Source organism: Chenopodium quinoa, unplaced genomic scaffold (genome assembly GCF_001683475.1).
Source record: "Chenopodium quinoa cultivar QQ74 unplaced genomic scaffold, ASM168347v1, whole genome shotgun sequence".
NCBI classification, from domain to species: Eukaryota; Viridiplantae; Streptophyta; class Magnoliopsida; order Caryophyllales; family Amaranthaceae; genus Chenopodium; species Chenopodium quinoa.
The window spans coordinates 7,776,377-7,793,785 of record NW_018742204.1 but is presented as its reverse complement, the minus strand read 5'-3'; the positions used below and the strand labels follow the sequence as shown (position 1 = coordinate 7,793,785).

The 17,409-nt window shown below is 33.9% G+C and overlaps 1 protein-coding gene across 2 annotated transcripts; it reads left to right on the top strand.

Moving 5' to 3' along the window:
• Nucleotides 1-2,309: 2,309 nt before the first annotated feature.
• LOC110709975 (katanin p60 ATPase-containing subunit A-like 2) lies at nt 2,310-13,055 on the top strand. Of its 2 annotated transcripts, none has more exons than XM_021888266.1 (11): nt 2,310-2,493; nt 2,794-2,970; nt 3,194-3,252; nt 4,518-4,583; nt 5,372-5,479; nt 8,440-8,506; nt 8,862-8,946; nt 9,150-9,310; nt 10,388-10,489; nt 10,841-11,063; nt 12,655-13,055. In XM_021888266.1, the coding sequence occupies exons 1-11, from the start codon at nt 2,455-2,457 to the stop codon at nt 12,786-12,788; spliced, it is 1,221 nt and encodes a 406-aa protein (XP_021743958.1). In that variant the 5' UTR covers nt 2,310-2,454; the 3' UTR covers nt 12,789-13,055. The 2 variants fall into 2 exon arrangements, with proteins under 2 accessions (XP_021743958.1, XP_021744004.1); XM_021888312.1 differs by having other exon boundaries at nt 2,312-2,493; nt 2,821-2,970.
• The last annotated feature ends 4,354 nt before the right edge of the window (nt 13,056-17,409 follow it).

Here is a 17,409-nt window from a genome sequence, read left to right as displayed (position 1 = left end):
AACCAAAAGAAAATGCAAACTCAAGTAATTGAAACACCAAATCATTATGCAGTTGCATTGCAATGGAGTGCTTGATAAAACAAAAATTGAATGCAAGCTAAGCTCATTAAATCACCAGAAATAAAACTCAACCAAAACAAACGAAACTAATTCAGCTAACTATAGTAAACTCTAACCAAACACCAACCAAAATCACCATCAATTCAGTGATTAATTCACCAAATAACACCAAAATCAGTAATTTTAAACTTCAATCAAACAATTACAACCAAATATGTCCGTAAATTTTGATTTATTTATTGTTAAATTTTTCAGGTACAAGAGACCCGAAATTACGCACCTTAAACAAGACGACAAGAGTAGATTCACCAATCACTAAGCTAAGCAAAGCTAGTTCAAACACCATAACTACCGTCGTCGGTCGTCGACCTATGAGTCTCTCCAGTTCAGGATCTATGGCATTTTTTACACTTAAACTTCTTACCCTTCAAAACTTCAACATAACGACGTTAACAAATGTAGTGTGCATTTCCACTTGCCAACTCACCTACCCAAATTTAAAAATAATATTAAATTGCAAATTAATGCACTTATTTACGCTTATTGCCATTTGAGTTACATTTGTTGTTACTCATAATGAGTAACCTGGACAAGCTCTGAATTTTGATGTTCAATTATATTTACAAAATTTAACAATGATATTATTTTTATAAAACCACTAGTATATTTAATTTTATTTTTTTATAATTTTTTATATACAGACAATGATCTGGGGAATCGTCCAGGCCAAAAAACTAGTTTACAAATTAAAAATTTGACAAATTGTAGAAGTCACAAAGAGCCACAAGTTGTTAATAAAATTAGAGCTGACAAACGTGTTGTGTCACGCTCGTATTCGTGTTTGAAGATAAATGGGTTGAGCAACCTCAACATTAATTAACTAATCATCTTTGTTGACTTATTTAATTAAACATGTCATAAATCCTTGATAGCTGACACAAACCTATATTTTGTGTCCAATATGTATTTTGTATCGCATTGTTGTGAACTAAAATATATGTTTTCTCCCGTTAGAATAATTACGAACGTACATCACTTTGACTTCTGCCTAGAGTTGTCAGTTTCTAACTCGAATTGAACCGTTAAAATCAACTGTTTCAAACCGATTCAAAAGGAATTGAACTGTTAAAAATCCATTTTTTGGAAATCGAAAACTAGCCCGACCTAATTTTTTCTAACCCGAAACTTGACTGAAACGAATTTGTGCGTATCGTTACTAACCCAACCCATCATCAAGCTAAGCCATTACAACCGAAATTGACAACAATCTTAACTGATTGCGTCTAAGCCTGATAGCAACCCTACCCATTTTAAACCGAAAGTGTTTAAACCCGGCAAAAATCCTATAAACCTGAACCGGTCCAACCCATAACCCGTTGTGATCGAACCATTTCTAACCCATAATTGGTTGAGACTAAACTGTTAACGACCTATAACCTATTGAGACCGAACCATTTACGATCGGTAACTTGTTATGATTAAGTCGTTTACAACTCGTAGCCTAATATGTGTTATGATCTGATCCTTTTCAACCCACTACTCGATTAACCTAACTTATTTACGACTTTACTTGATTATAACATGGTTCGTTCCTACCATTAATTGACTAACTCGATTCGATAATGATTCGACTCGATTTTAACCCAATATGATTTAAAATGAAACCCACTTAAAATTGTGTAAACCCGTTTTAAAATCGACCAAGTTCAATTCAAACCGATTATGACCTTAACCGATCATAATGATCGGGCCCGATTTCACGCGAACTGTTTTAAACAAAAAGCCATTTTCAAACCGACCCAGATTAACCCAAATTGATCATGACCCAAACCGCTTACAACCCGACCCGATTATGAATCGATCTGGTTTGAATCAAACCCACTTTAAACTAGATAAACCCGTTTTCAAAACCGACCCAGTTCAACCCAAACTAATTTTGACCAAACCAACTACAATCCTACCCGAAAAGAAACCGCAATAAAATAATAAAAAAACCAAGCTAAACAGAGCTGATGATTTTCAAACCCAAACCGACTTGCTAATCATTTCAACCTGTTATAAACTGACCTGTTATAACCCAAAATTGATAAACTCAACCCAAATCCGAATTGTTTACACAAAATGACACCCCTACTTCTGCCATATAATATATCTCCCCCAACGGCCCTACCAACAAAAAAAAAAAAAAAAAAAAAAAAATCAGAAAATCACAATTCACGTGGTACATACGTAGTATATTTTTTGTGGCTACACAAAATAATACTGAGATTAGTGGTATTAATGCAGTGTTAGTGGTCGATAATTCCAGAGTTTGAATCTGCTGAGTTGAACGCCTGAAAGGAGAAAGCGGAGACCTCTTACTCCATCTCTGCCGATCCTCTCTTCAGCTTTACCATGTCTGACGAACCATTTCTCACTCGTTGGAGTTTTCAGGTTAATTCCTACTCAAATTTTAGTTTGTATTATTAAATTTTATTTGGGTTTAATTGCTCAACAATTGCTTTGTTTTTTGACTTTTTTTTTTTCATTGAGTTTGGTTGTGATTTTGGAAATTTTGATGTTCGTGAAAATGTGGGGTTTTAATATGATGTTTGTATTTGTTATGATCATCATGAATTGTTTGTTGTTTGATTCTTGGAAAAAAATGGTATAGTTTGACTAATGTAGTTGTCTTGAATATTGGTTGGTTGGTTGGTGCTTGAATTTTTGGGAATTTGGGGTTTTTTTCACTAGGATTTTAAGTTTTTTTATGATGCAAAGTTTGGAAGGAAGAGAGAGCCGAAGCCGGAGGAGGAGGATGCTGCAATGGCTAGTCAGAGCAACGGGAATACAGCAACCAATGGAGGGACTGCGACTCAGAATGGTGGGAGAAAGCGCGAGCTTGCCGTTTACGAGCAGTATAGGAATCAGGTCATATTCTTGTTTGAAATTATGTACATTGTATTAGTATCTATAATCTTTGTTTGTGATAATGTTTGGTGTTTACATTGATTGATAGAGTTGGCATGTATAATGATTTCAAGAGCCACGATTATACATTGATTGATGTCTTCACAAAATGAGTATATTATATCTTACAATTTGTGGTTCTTCTTAGATGTTTGATAAAGTTGATTTTGTTTCATATTGATAGGCTAGTAATGGGACACCCTCAAATGGAGTTTCGGCAAATGGTGCTCAGGATAATATTGTGTAAGATTTTTCTGCTTACTTGTTTGATTATAACTCTATATTTCGTCTTAGATGTACCAGACAATTAGGCAAAATTGTTGAATTAAGGGTTCTTGTCTACTTCTAAGAGTTCAAACGATGCCCTTGTTGCTTAGAGGATGAAGTACTATTTGGCATTGCTAACAGTGACTCATACTCATACCACATCATAATGCTATAAATCTTGCTAATTTACTGCCCAAGTGCATCTATTTTAGTGCTATAATTGCTGTTCATGTAGCAATGCTTTGACATATTCTGGTAGTTACTTCTATCAGTTATATAGTTGTATTAAATTATTCTAGTCATGATGTTCATCATATCTATTTTGTCTAATTTAAGCTATAATTTAAACTGTGTCACTAACAAAGATGTAAGTAAATATATAGAGAAAAAAAATTAGAAGAAGATGCATGATCAAAATTTGGACCCAAACTTCATTAAATTAGTCACATTTAACAAATGTTATTACTATGCTTATGTGGTTGATGAAATGGGTAATGATAGTTATTCGCTCTTGGTCTTGGATTCTCCTCATGACTTGAGTTAGGGATCATTTACTTGCATTATTGAATTCGAATCTACTTGTGCACTCTTGCCATGGTAGAGATTGTTCTTTAGTCTCAAGTTTGGTATCACTTTGTGGTCGTGGGTTTAAAGAATTAAGGGACACTGTGTGTATTGCTCCTTTTTGTAGATGCAAACTATGCCATGAATTGTGTACTTGTTTGCTAGTTAATTACGCATGCCCTTCAATAAAAAGAATATACAAGATTAATTAATAAACCACTTAATATTGTGCTTGTTGCCAATTTCTCTGAATACCCAATTTTATTCCATGTCTCAAATGTTCTCAGTTTGAAGCTACACATGTCCTTATCTGAGGTTTAAAATTATGTACGCCCTTCAACAAAGAGAATATACTTAACTAATTAATGAACTTGTTGAATTTAATTTTTATTTTGAGTTCCTCTGTGGCCCTGAATACCCTATTTAAATTTTCTCATCTTAAATTTCCTCATTTTGAAGCTACTATTATTTGGTTTGAATGGTTTCTTTAGGCTATTTTTGTTGATCCATTATCAACCCATATGTGTTACATGAATTTAATAGTTTGAATTTTTTTAACAATCAATTCCATTCAACTTGTGTTTTATTAAAGTGTTATGTCTATCGAAATCCAGAAATGTAATTGCACTTTTTTTTTTGCTCAATGTGCTTTCCATTTTATTTTTCTTGCTTCCCAGGCAGAAGCCCATGCTTCCTCCATTTGAAGATGCAGAAACACGTAACCTAGCAGAAAGTCTATGCAGGTGGCATTCAATTTTCAGTTTATAATCTTTTATGCTCTCTAATTTTTTTTTTAAATTTAATTTTACATATATATTCAAATTTTTTACAAAGAATCAGGAGTGTTAATTTATTTAACTTGACTTTAGTGTCGTAATAATGAAAAATGTGATACTGTGACACTTTTTTTTGTCTCATATACAATGGAAGCAGTATGTATAATAGTTAAAAATAAAAATATAAAAAAAATAAATTTTGACACAAGCTTAAAATAAAAAAATGTGTGTAGCTTAATGTCTTTTTTTTTTTTTTTTTTTTTAAAAAAAAAAAAAAAAAAAAAAACTGTTTAGCATTTTATAGGACGCTTTGCTCATTGCAACCTTTACAAAATTAGATTGTCATTTACAACCTTAAAAATTAATACATTTAAATTTTATACCATGTAATAACTATTTTTGATGGTTGATTCTGAAATATGTCGTTTGTATTTCTACCATTTCACTGATTGACACGATAGCATCATGAACGCCATCAATGAAGTCGTTTATTGGAATTATACTCCTAAAAACTCTAACAAGTATCAAATTCAAATGACTTTGTATAATTTATTTTTAGCAAGGTAGTAATTGACCAAGTCACTTGTACAAAAGCTATAAGTGACAAGTTTTCCTTTAAAAAAATGATATTAATCATCTCCTGTTTTAATTTTTTTTTTCTTTTTATATTATCCTGATTTCATTATTTTATAAATGAAGCCACTTGTATGACTATGGGTCAAAGGTCATGATGTAATTGTTGTGCTTGTGTACAGGGACATTATTCGCGGGAGTCAAGATGTCAATTGGGAGAGCATAAAGGGTCTTGAGACTGCTAAACGTCTTCTTAAAGAAGCAGTTGTCATGCCTATCAAATATCCTAAGTAAGTCTTGAATAACACGTATGGCTTAGAGAATTCTAAACCTTTTAATTAATTGCGTGTATTATAGGTGTGATATTATATCCTTTAATGCTGCCTAGAATTATTGATAAGGCAAATGGATGTTCTGATGTGATGATGTATTTTTAGCTATAATAAGCTAAATTAAATGCTTGATCTCCACTCTTAACTTGGAAATAACGGGTACTTTTGACATTTATCATTGGTAGCCATTTTTTTTCCCCGTTTAGTATTGAACTTCTACGATTTTTTAAACGTAGCATTAATGATGATTTGTGGTTGTAGTTCTATTCATTCTAATTTATTTTAAACCAAGGCTAACATTTCAATTATTTTTGAAAAAATAAGAACTTATCCTTCTCTCTCTCTCTCTCTCTCTCCTCAACGATGACTCTGCAACTCTTCCCAACTGTATTAATGGAAAACCCAGCTTTCAAGAACATAAATGGCGGAAAAGTTATCCAGATGAAAGCAAACTGAGTTACCTGCCCAAGACATATAGCAGCTATAGTCCAAGTCTGGCACCATCCATTACAATGACACATAAGAAGAGTCCATAGGTAAGTAGCTCCTTCAGTCACATCCTAGACTAGAGCACAACTCAGGGCCACGATGTTGCAAGTACAATCTCTTAGGGTTTGCATTTGTACCAGTATTGTAACCTAGGGTAATACTCTGCTACTCATCATTTGGCGGGTGCCAAGCAAATTCTGGGTCACCTGTCTCATGAAACTTTTCATAATCAATGGTGCCTTTGCTCAATGTTTATTGTAGTCCTTTAGGATCACAACTTTTATCAGCTATGACAATTAATTGGTGGCTTAAAGTTCCCTTCGCTGTTATCAGCCACAATAATATGCTTCCTTTGCCAAAGTAATGAATTCTTGGACGACTTCTGATGCAAAATGGCCAAGCAAGAAAGCAATGGCCTATGTATTAAGTATATTGACTGTGTTCAATACAATCAATTATATGTCCTGGAATGTTTGGAGGGTTTATGATACCTATTGGTAAAAATTTGACAAATTCAAAGATATTATAAATGATGATACATGTGAGTTGTTTGAGGATATGCCTTAGAAATTTGCTTTTGCTTACTATGCGTTGATTTCTTCTTTTATTCACTTTGTTCAGAGTTTAAGGAGAGAAAAAAATTTAGGTTTTGGAGTAGTGGTGAACTGGTGATGGTGTCATGGTGGTGGGCAGGGAGAGAGGAGAGAGAAGAGGATTGCGACTGATGGCGGGTGAAATATTTAATTGTGGAGAGTGAAAATGTAAGGTTTGTAAATGGTGGTAAAGTTGAGTTATGAAGAGAGAAGTGGGGATAAAGAGAAGAATTAATGAGTTAACTATGGTTAGTGTAGGTTCGGTTTAACAGAAAAATTAAACAAAAACTTTCATTACTTATTTAATGTAAAAAATCAAAAGGCTTCCTATTGTAATTGGAAAAAAAAAAGGCTAATAATGATTAAAGTCAAAAGTATAGACTATAAATGTGGAATTTTCTTAATTTACATGCTAGTAAGTATTTTGGTTAAAGTAGGCTTATAAGTTGTGCATAGGGTGAAGGGAGTATAAGTGTAGATATTATTTCCTCCGCCACGGATTTGCAGCACCACCTACCTTATTATGCTTTCCCAGATTACTTGCTAGAATTTGTCAAAGGAAAGAACCCAAAATTTTTATTCCATTATTTCTCACTTGCTTTAAACCATTTTAGTTGATACTTTCTAAATAAAGATGAGATTAAAAATTTGTCCCTCACACTCTAAACTTTAAATAAGCCTGGTTCACATTAATTTATTGTGGCCATTTATCAAGGGAACTATGTTTAAATGTTGCTATGTAAACTTAAAGGGTACTGTGTTAAAATAAAGATTATTTTGTTAAAATAAAAGTCATAGGGTTATAACAAAAGTCAAGAGATTAATATATTTTGTAATGAAAGTTTTAATATACTAGTTAATATGAATAATAAAGCTCAATTCAATAATAACATTGGTTGGCACATTATTGTGGACGTGAGGTCCAAACAAGTTTTAATAAAGGTCACTATGTTAAATTATGGTCACTATATTCAACATAATGTCGATTGACATGTGTGGACCTCAGGTTCACAATAATATTATTGTGAATCCAAACTAGTTTTTTCCTCCTCACACCCCTTTTAAAAGCTATGGCTTAATTTCCTCTAACTATAACTGGAAATTGAAAAATATTCCAATGCAAACTAACTAAATTTAATTAAATTGTCAATTGTTTTCATAAAATTTGTGCCTTTCAAATTGGTGTGTCCTGGAGTACGAGACAAAGGGAGTATCTTATTGGTTCTTTTGCACTTAAAAAGTTGCAAAACTTTTTTCCACTGATTTTCTTTGTAATGTACCTGAATCATTGGATTATATGCTATTAATCATTGTAATTGTTGAATGTTGCGATCTGTGTATAGTTGCTACCTGCCTCTATTATTATCTAATGATGTTATTTATACAAGTCTGTTGTAAAATATGGCTTTCCTATGTCACTCTGTGAATTTGACGGATGCATTTCAAAATAATTCTACTTTTTTTTTTCTGCCTAATGCAAATATACCCATTATTTCTATTTATGAATGTTACACTTTACCATAACTATTATCTAATTAGAATATGTACCCTTATGACACTGGCCATTATCTTCAAGTTAACTGTTGCTATTTAGAAATTTCTGCATGGGTTAAAAAATGTCTACAAATGCAATTTTCCTACTGATAAGTTGAAGTCCATGAATATCAAATTGACTCTTTTCTGTAGCGTTAGAAAGAAAATGTTAGTCGTACATAGTTCTACATTATTAATCAAATAACCTAATTAATACTAATGCAGCTGGACCTCTCTTGAAAGATGATGTTCTATTTCTGATTCATATTTCACATATGCTGATTGTTGTTGGCTTGTTTCAAGGTATTTCACTGGACTATTATCTCCATGGAAGGGCATACTTCTGTTTGGCCCCCCAGGAACAGGAAAAGTAAGAAAAACTTCTGACTTGGGTTTTCTCAGTCTGCTTGATTATATATTGTATGCTTTTGACCCTTCCGTAGTCTGTAGTTTTCATGTTGCTATTGCTTTGGGAATTAACGTTAAATGCATGGTGCTCAGCTAAGTAGTTTCCCTTGTGTTTTTAAATGAATTGCAACTTCATAATTTATTTTCTCTTCATTTACAAGAATTTTTGTTTTTTTTTTATCGAATTTAATTTCTTTCTCTCTTTTGTGCAACTCAATTGGCATACCTTTTTTTTATTTATTTATTTATTTATTATTTTTATTTTTTTTTCACTTTTGCCTCTCTTCTATGTCTGATTCACCTTTCGATGTGGGCAGACTATGCTGGCAAAGGCTGTCGCTACAGAGTGCAATACCACATTTTTCAATATTTCAGCATCATCTGTTGTTAGCAAATGGAGGGGTATGTGAGAGAACTTTTCTTGATTTATATCACATTTACGCTTTTCCTATTATACTAATTGAACTGGAGGCTAATTCTAGCTGGATAATGTAAAACCCTGTGATGAGTATGTAAATGACATATTAGAGTCTATGTTTCCTGCTTATCATGAAGCATCCACAATAGTATTGAATTTGTTGTTTGACATTTTTGTATTGACACAGGTGACTCAGAGAAATTGGTGAAAGTACTTTTTGAGCTTGCCAGGCATCATGCACCATCTACTGTTTTCATAGATGAGATTGATTCAGTTATTAGTCATCGTGGCGAAGCACGTAGTGAGCATGAAGCTAGTAGGCGTTTGAAAACTGAGCTCCTCATACAGGTGATGTTTGTATGCAGAACTGTTTTGGTTCTTAATTTCACTCATTACAGCTCTATGAGTCAGCTCATAGAGCTACTTGTATTACTTTGTTGTTAACAGAATTTTCTTTCTGGTTTGCTTTTAGTCTACAAAATGTTATCACATAGAATAAAGTCAAAATCAAAATATATTAAGCATTTTTTTGAAAAAGAGATAACATAGGCCTCATTTCTTTATTATAATAAATTAATAATTGCAGTAACTGTCACCTTTTAATAAATTGATGTACTAAGATTTGGCTCAGAACTTTTGTTTGAATTATTTTTCTTTCGAGTTTAAAGTTAACTCTTTTACTGGATTTTCTATCCCCCAAAGGCCCAAACTTTTCTTCTTTTTAGTTTGCTTTTATTTTTCAGAATTTTCTCTAGTCTCTGTACTCAAACCATATATACAGCAAAAATCTTTTTCCAATGTATCTCCCTCTGTTTTCCTCGGGCAGAGTTCCTATGACAAATGAAAGATGATAAGTAAATGAAAGGAAAGGAAGGAAGAATTTCTTAGCTATTTCATCCCACTTGTTTTCTTTATTGCTGTCTTACCTTCTCTTCACTCTCCTTGGAACCAATTTCTCTCCTCCAACAGATCCATTTCATCATAAGCTCAGTACAAGTCTACAAACGTTTAAGGAAGTCATTTTATGTTCAATGAATTAGGCCATAGGATTTGGAATATAACACATATGAAAATGGCCTCTTAATAAGAAATTCACTAGGCCCATATTGTATTGTGTGTGCTGGATTTATGTTTCTTGTCCCAAATGGTCAATATGGCTGCTTGCTCCTTTCAGATTTAGCAATCCACATAAGCCCTGTGAACATTGAAGGAGATTTCTTTTACTGATGTGTTGTGTGAAGAATGATTGTGTCTGTTCTCTGTGATTTCTGACGCCTTTCACAGCAATTTTTCTTTGCAATACTAATGTGGGTTACAATCAGTTCTTTCCATATAAACATGCTGAGGAATATGCTATATAGAAGCAGATTTCTTATCCTATATCCTCAAATAAATTTAAGATCTATTTTACTCTACCTATGGCAGATGGATGGCTTGAGCAAAAGCAACGAACTTGTTTTTGTCTTGGCTGCAACAAATCTTCCTTGGGAACTGGATGCAGCTATGCTACGGCGACTTGAGAAGAGAGTATCCTCTGTTGATTTGAATGTAGTTAATTTGTTGTTTCAGCAACTTTACTTTGTTCTGAATTAGTTTAACATTGGTTTTTGGAGCTGACTTTCTGAAATCTGAAGAGTACACAATGCTTTTCAAATATAATTAAAAAATAATAATTCTGTGTAGTTGAGAATTTAGGTCGTCTAAAATTGACAATCTACAGGCGGGAATGTGGGATCTTCGCACACTAGTAGATAGGTGTTTGGCACTTGCTCCTTTTTTCATACAACTTTACATTTTGTGTTTTATTGAGACTAAACTGCACAATGCCATAACAGTACCAGAGTTATTACTAAGCTTTCCTTGACAAGATTGGAAAAGATACTTGTACCCCTTCCTGACCCGGAAGCACGAAGAGGTATGTTTGAGGAACTTCTGCCATCAACACCTAATGATGATCAAGTTCCATATGATGTAATGGTGGAAAAAACCGAAGGATACTCAGGATCAGACATCAGATTGGTGTGCAAAGAGGCTGCCATGCAGCCACTTAGGCGATTGGTGACAGTCCTTGAACAGAAGACAGAAGTCATCCCTGAGGATGGTATGTAACTTTCCATACCTTTGGTCTTGATGCTCTGTTGCTTTTCAAAACAACTTCTGTTTCCTTTTTTATCTTAACAATTACTTATTGCACAAATATTAAGAAATTAGCAGAGCGAGTGTTGATGTGGTGAGTGGGTGTGAGATTAAGTAGGTTTAACCGTTTAAGTAAGAGTATGAAAAAAATGGGTGAGTGAAAAAAAGAAAATTTTGCGAATAACTACCATTTAAATGACCACTTTTGAGAACAACTACCATTTAAAATTTTCTTTTGAAAAAAATACCACAAAAACACAAAAAATTTGAGTAGCACTACCACATTTATTGTTTCCGACAATAATCTCCGTTTTCGGGGCATACTTTAAAATTTTCCCTCAAAAAACCCAAATTAAATGATAATATTGCACTACATTAACCCTTAATTGGATTATACACTTCAATTGCCCCAAATTCCCCAATTTTGTAAAGCCCATAATTCAATTTTTTGACCATAAACCCTAAATTTTAAGATTTAATTGAGAAATTAAATAAACTATAATGCAAAATTAAAGATTATTGACCTATAATTGTGTTTTACTATCGAAATCTCTTATTTTCTATACCACAATTGATTGAAATTTTATAAACTAGGTTTTCTCAACCGGAAATTCTTTCCGAAAAATAAAACGTGGTAGTGCTACTCAAAGTTTTTGTAACTTTTTGGTAGTTTTTTTAAAAGAAAATTTTAAATGGTAGTTGTTCTCAAAAGTGGTCATTTAAAAGGTAGTTGGCAAAATTTCCTGAAAAAAATGATGGATAAACTAAGAGAGAGCGACTGAAAAAAAATGTTAATACTGTGGCATAAGAGAGGTAAGGTAGTAAAAGTGATTTGTCAAAAATGGAATAAAGTGATAGGAACTTTATTAACCTATCAATATAGAAAGTTTAAGATTATTCAGAAACAGGGATGGCATTTCTTAAAATGCATGTGTTGTGTGACCATAATTTGTAGAGAGAGATTGGATTTTCCCTAGATGTAAAAATTGTTAGTGAACAGAATTGTTTTATTTTCCCCTTTATCTCCATGCAAGGTAATTGAAAGGTAAAGGGTAGGAGAGTAATTATATTGTATCAGATCTGAGAAGATTACTGATATTTTTACTGTAAGCTTGCCGAAAGCTTGTGTTAGGGCCAAAGTGCCAAACTGATATTTTTACTGTAAGCTTGCCGAAAGCTGGTGTTAGGGACTTGGAGGAGGCATGATGACTCATAACCTTGTATAAAATCTTATTAGAAATAGTGTCCTCTTTCTCCCAAATAAAATGCCTGTTTCTTTAGTGGGAAAACAAATCTTATGTCTTCTACTCTAATCTAACGCCTAACATATAACATTTTCCGATTTGTGGAGGCAATTGGTTGGTTCAGAGTAATATCATCCATATATACCTTATCACACTCTCCAATCTGTGGGGACAATTGGGATCATAGTACATGATGTAGTGGAAGAAAACCTTTGTATATTTTTGATCCCAAATTTGACAGAGTGGAAAATTTTGTCCATGACGCTTATTATGCTCTATGTACTCATTGATCTCCAATGCTTTTTCATGTAGAATTGCCTCCAGTTGGACCAATTGAACTCAAAGATATTGAACTGGCCTTGAAGAACACCCGTCCATCAGCTCATCTACATGCACACCGTTATGAGAAGTTTAACGAAGATTATGGGAGTCACATAATCCAATAAGAGCTACAACTCATATCATCAATACGTTGCACATTTGATCACAGTTGCGTTTCACTAGGGGCAAGTGCAGTTTGTATTTATGGCAGGTCGACTCAATTTCGTTAATGAGATTAACTTCAGCTGAATTTTATGGAGTTCCCACCTTGGTCTCAAGTTTGTGAATTGGGTTGACAATTCATTCCTTATTGTAGTTTTTGGTCCAAGATAAAGGCCGAAGGGTCAATAAATTGTTGTTTTTAAAAAAAAAAAAAAAAAACTCTTAAAAAATCATCAATTTTATTCATGAAAATTTCTAAAATGTTTAGTGCTTATTTTTCTGATGTTGGATTCCTGTGATATCGATTATCGAATCCATTTAGGTTGCATTTTGGTATTAATTGAATTTTATGTATAGTTTCAACTGTAAAAATTGGAATATTCAAATTATTTTATTTTATTTTTTTGGTTTGGTTTGGCAGTTGAAATTGAACTTTGTAGGAAGTAAATGTTACTCTTTTCTGTTACGAATTATTACTCTGAGCCATTCATCCTATTTCTGATGAGATGACTTTCAAATTTAATGAGTATAAGGGAGAACTTTTTAGAGCTCAGGTGAAACAATAACAAATGGTTATAATATAAAGAAAAAGAAAAAATTGTTGGGAATAATAACCTTTAATATCCTCAACAAGCCACTAGTAATTTGTCCGAGTTTTGTAAAATAGGTTTAAAGTTTATCTTGTTTAAAGAGTACGACACAAGGATGATTCTACTAGATCATTTTTCATGTTGACGTGGCATGTTATGGTTGGTCAATTTTTTATTTATTTTTAAAAGATAGATTATACCATACATGTATGTATTGTTAAATATATGTATTTTTTTTTATAAAATACATAGTTATAGAATTATTTATTTTTATTTTAAAAAATTATTTTCGAAATTCTTCCATGAGCGCACTTTCCGGATCTTCAATTGGAGCACAATTCGAAATGGTTGTTGCTATTGAAGGTCGAAATTATAGTAATTGGGTGATGAATTGCTGTAATTGATGGTGGATTGGAGGTCCTAATTGTCGCAATAGCTGCTGCGTTTTGGTGTTGTTGGTGAAGCTTGGATTGAAGGTGGTGGTTGTTGCTACGATTGGAGGCCGGAATTGCTGTAATTGGGTGGCGAATTGATGTAATTATCGGTGGATTGAAGTTCTAATTGTCGCAATTGGTGCTGTGTTTTGGTGTTGTTGGTCGAGTGTGAATTGAAGGTGGGTGTTGCTGCGATTGGAGGCCGAAATTATTGTAATTGGGTAGTGAATTGATGTAATTGATGGTGGATTTGAGGTTTTAATTGTCACAATTGCTTCTGCGTTTTAGTGTTGGTGAATTGAAGCGGCGTGGACTGAAGGTGGTGGTTGCGTTGGTGATTGAAAATGGTGATGTTATGCGGTTGATAGCTGGGCGGGGGTGATTGATTGCGGGCTGAAGGATGCGGCAGATTGGGCTGTTGTAGCAGTGCGGTGGGTGGAGCGACGAGAAGGCTACTGGTGGCTGCTCTGCTGTCCGGCGATTGGAGGTAGTTGTATTGCTGCTTGGTGGTGCGGTAGTGGTGAGTTGTTGGGTTGCAGGCATCCGGTTTGGGAGTTTTTGTTGGTGGTGTAAAGGTAGGGGCACAAAGGGATTTTCATAATTATGATTAAGTATTTCTTAAAAAATACATGTATTCAAAAAAATACATAATATGAAAACAATTTAAATGTATTATGGACCTTAAAAATAATTCAAAATAATAAACAAAATATTTAATATGGGCCAATCAAATTTCACCACATCAGCATATTGCGATGCCATTTTTTAAGAATGACATTGTAGAATTTTTATACAACACAAAGTTTGTATTATCTCTACCTTATAAAAAGTAGGAGATCAATCTTATGAATATTGTACGGACTATTTCTCTCAAAATGTTTGTTTACCTTCTTACCCTCATATGTAATTTTGTAATCTTTCTTTAAGACCCATTAATAATTAGAAATTAAATGAAGAATGGATTAACAATAAAGTTTAAACTTTTCTGTACTTAATTTAATGGGGGTTGTGGTTTAATTACATGAAAACATTAGTCACTAGACAATGAAAGGTTGTTGCTTTATGTGAGTTTTTTTTTTCTTTATTTTGTGAAGGTCAAAATTAACGACTTATACATAATTGTGTTTTAAGGACATTGAACCTAATGAAATTAATCTATTATTGTGCTGAAGTAGATGTACTCGGAAAAAAGGAAAAGAAACTGACTACAGAGAAAAAGGGATGAAAGCAAGAAGGATTTCAAGGGAATTATAGGCTGCATAAAGCTTATTTTATTGCAAAATCAAATTGTTAGAAGCATTTTGTCCGAGTTTATTTTCTGATTATTTTTTAACTTTTGAGCATTGTGAAATCATGTGTATCTTACTATGTATTGTGATGTACTTTATAATGCTATACGATGTACCTTGTTGTTTCCAATTAGTTTAATGAGCCCGAAAGGTATATTAGTATCATAAATTTCTATATAAAGTGTTAGCACGTTTTTTTTTTCACTACTTAAATAAGGGTGTAGATTATTTTATATGATTTCCCATAATATCCTACAACATCAAAGTCAAGATCCCTCAGCAGTAGACATTTTATTCCATGTGAAGTGAAAACACAAGCCTAAAAAAATTAGGGCAAAAAAATAGAAAGATTCTTTTATCGGCTCATTGACTCCATGTCAAGTGCAAACACAAGCCAAGGAAAATTAAGCCGAAAGGGCTGGCCACTCTGCGCGCAACGCGCTTACTTCCCTAGTTCCTATAAAGTTTCATTATGTTTAAATGTTTAATTACCCTTACTTGAACACCCACTCGATCTAGTACCGCTCTCTCCTCAGTGCCTTCCCTTGACCCCTTCGTAGTGTTTCCTCTTCCCACGTAATACCACCATTACACCTGATAATCTTGACCCAAACTCGATGACCTGACAATCCTATCCCAGACTCGATGGCCTGACACAAATGACCCAACATATGACCCTAAATTAATCCAAAAGCATCAACCCGAAATTAATTGACCCGATCCGACCCATACCCATCCAAAAATGGAGTTGGCCCAATCCTGACCAGACTTGTGAACTGACCCAATCCGAAATTAACCCGAAGTGTTTGATCCAAACAAACTCGATACCCGAAATGGCCTGAATAGACCCGATATCCGAAATGTCTAGAAATAAAATTACTTTATAACTGAATTAAAAATGTCTGGTACATAAAATAACTCAAAATTTTCATTTTCAACTGTAGTTAAGCTCATAAACCGATTTGATAGTTCTTATTATAACAACAACAAAATATAAATTATTAATTTGAGCTTGATCTACAAATAAAACAACCCAAACATGACCTGACTAGATTTTGACCCAACCTGCATATGATCCGAAGCTACTTGACTTGAAAATAGTCTAACCCAAAACGTACCGACCCGAAACCTGACCAGAATCATACCCTAAACCCGAAATGACTTGACCCAACCCACACTCGATCCAAATGTTAACTGAACCAAAATGACCCAACTCGAAGTTGACTCATCAACCCATACCTGACCCGAACGACCCATTACCAGGTCTACCCACCACCAATGCACCTACTCTCTCCTCATCCGCCGCATTAGCCTTCTCCCTAATCCATATTGGCAACCTCCTTCCAACTACTACACTCTCAATTACCACACCACGACCACCGCATATTACATCTTAGATTTGAAGTTTTTATTTTGAATTCAATATGAACGGTATGTTACTCCATATTTAGACTTCAATATCTTTTTTTTATTTGAGCAAATAGAGTTAAATATCTTAATTTAACAAGATTTTCCCTTAATCTATTTATCTTCTCATACGGTTTTGGTCATTGATCAGTGGTTTGAGCGAGCCATTAGAGTCAAAGTTAATTGGAGTGATTGTGTTATACTGTTATTTCCATTGATCCTTCAGAGTTAATGGTTATTGGGTTGGTTGTGTTATTTTGGTGTGAAGCAAGGATGGGTGGCTGGCTGTTAAAGGGATTTGGTTAAATGTGGGTGGGTGAAGGCTATGGACTAGTAGTTGGGCGGGCAAGCTCAGGTGGGTAAACATGAAACAGTTTGTTGTTTTGACTACATATCTACTATTCCTTGATAGGGGTAGCAATTCAGGTTAGTAGGTTGGGTTCGGGTCAGATTTTGGGTCGATTTCGGATTATGCTTAGAAACCATAAAAAAGTGAAAACTTAATATTTAATATGAAATATGAAATTTGGGTCAAATCGGGCGAATTCGGGTTGTTCGGGTTCGGGTTTGGGTTTTGGTTCGAGTTCTCTCAGTAACTTCAGGTCGGGTTTAGGTTGAGTTATCGGGTCGGGTTAGATATTGCCAACCCTATTCCTTGAATTTTGCTCTAGCTCTCACTTTGTTGCAACTTGCAAATAAAGAAACAAATGATACATGTTAATGTCATATGAAGCATCCAACTTTTGAATAGCAAAAAAATAAAATGAGACTCTCTCTCTAGAAATGTGGCCATCGGAGATTAACCCAAACACTTTGGTGTTTAGGGCTCTGGAAGCTCTTTTCTTGCGGAGAGCAAGTCAGAGT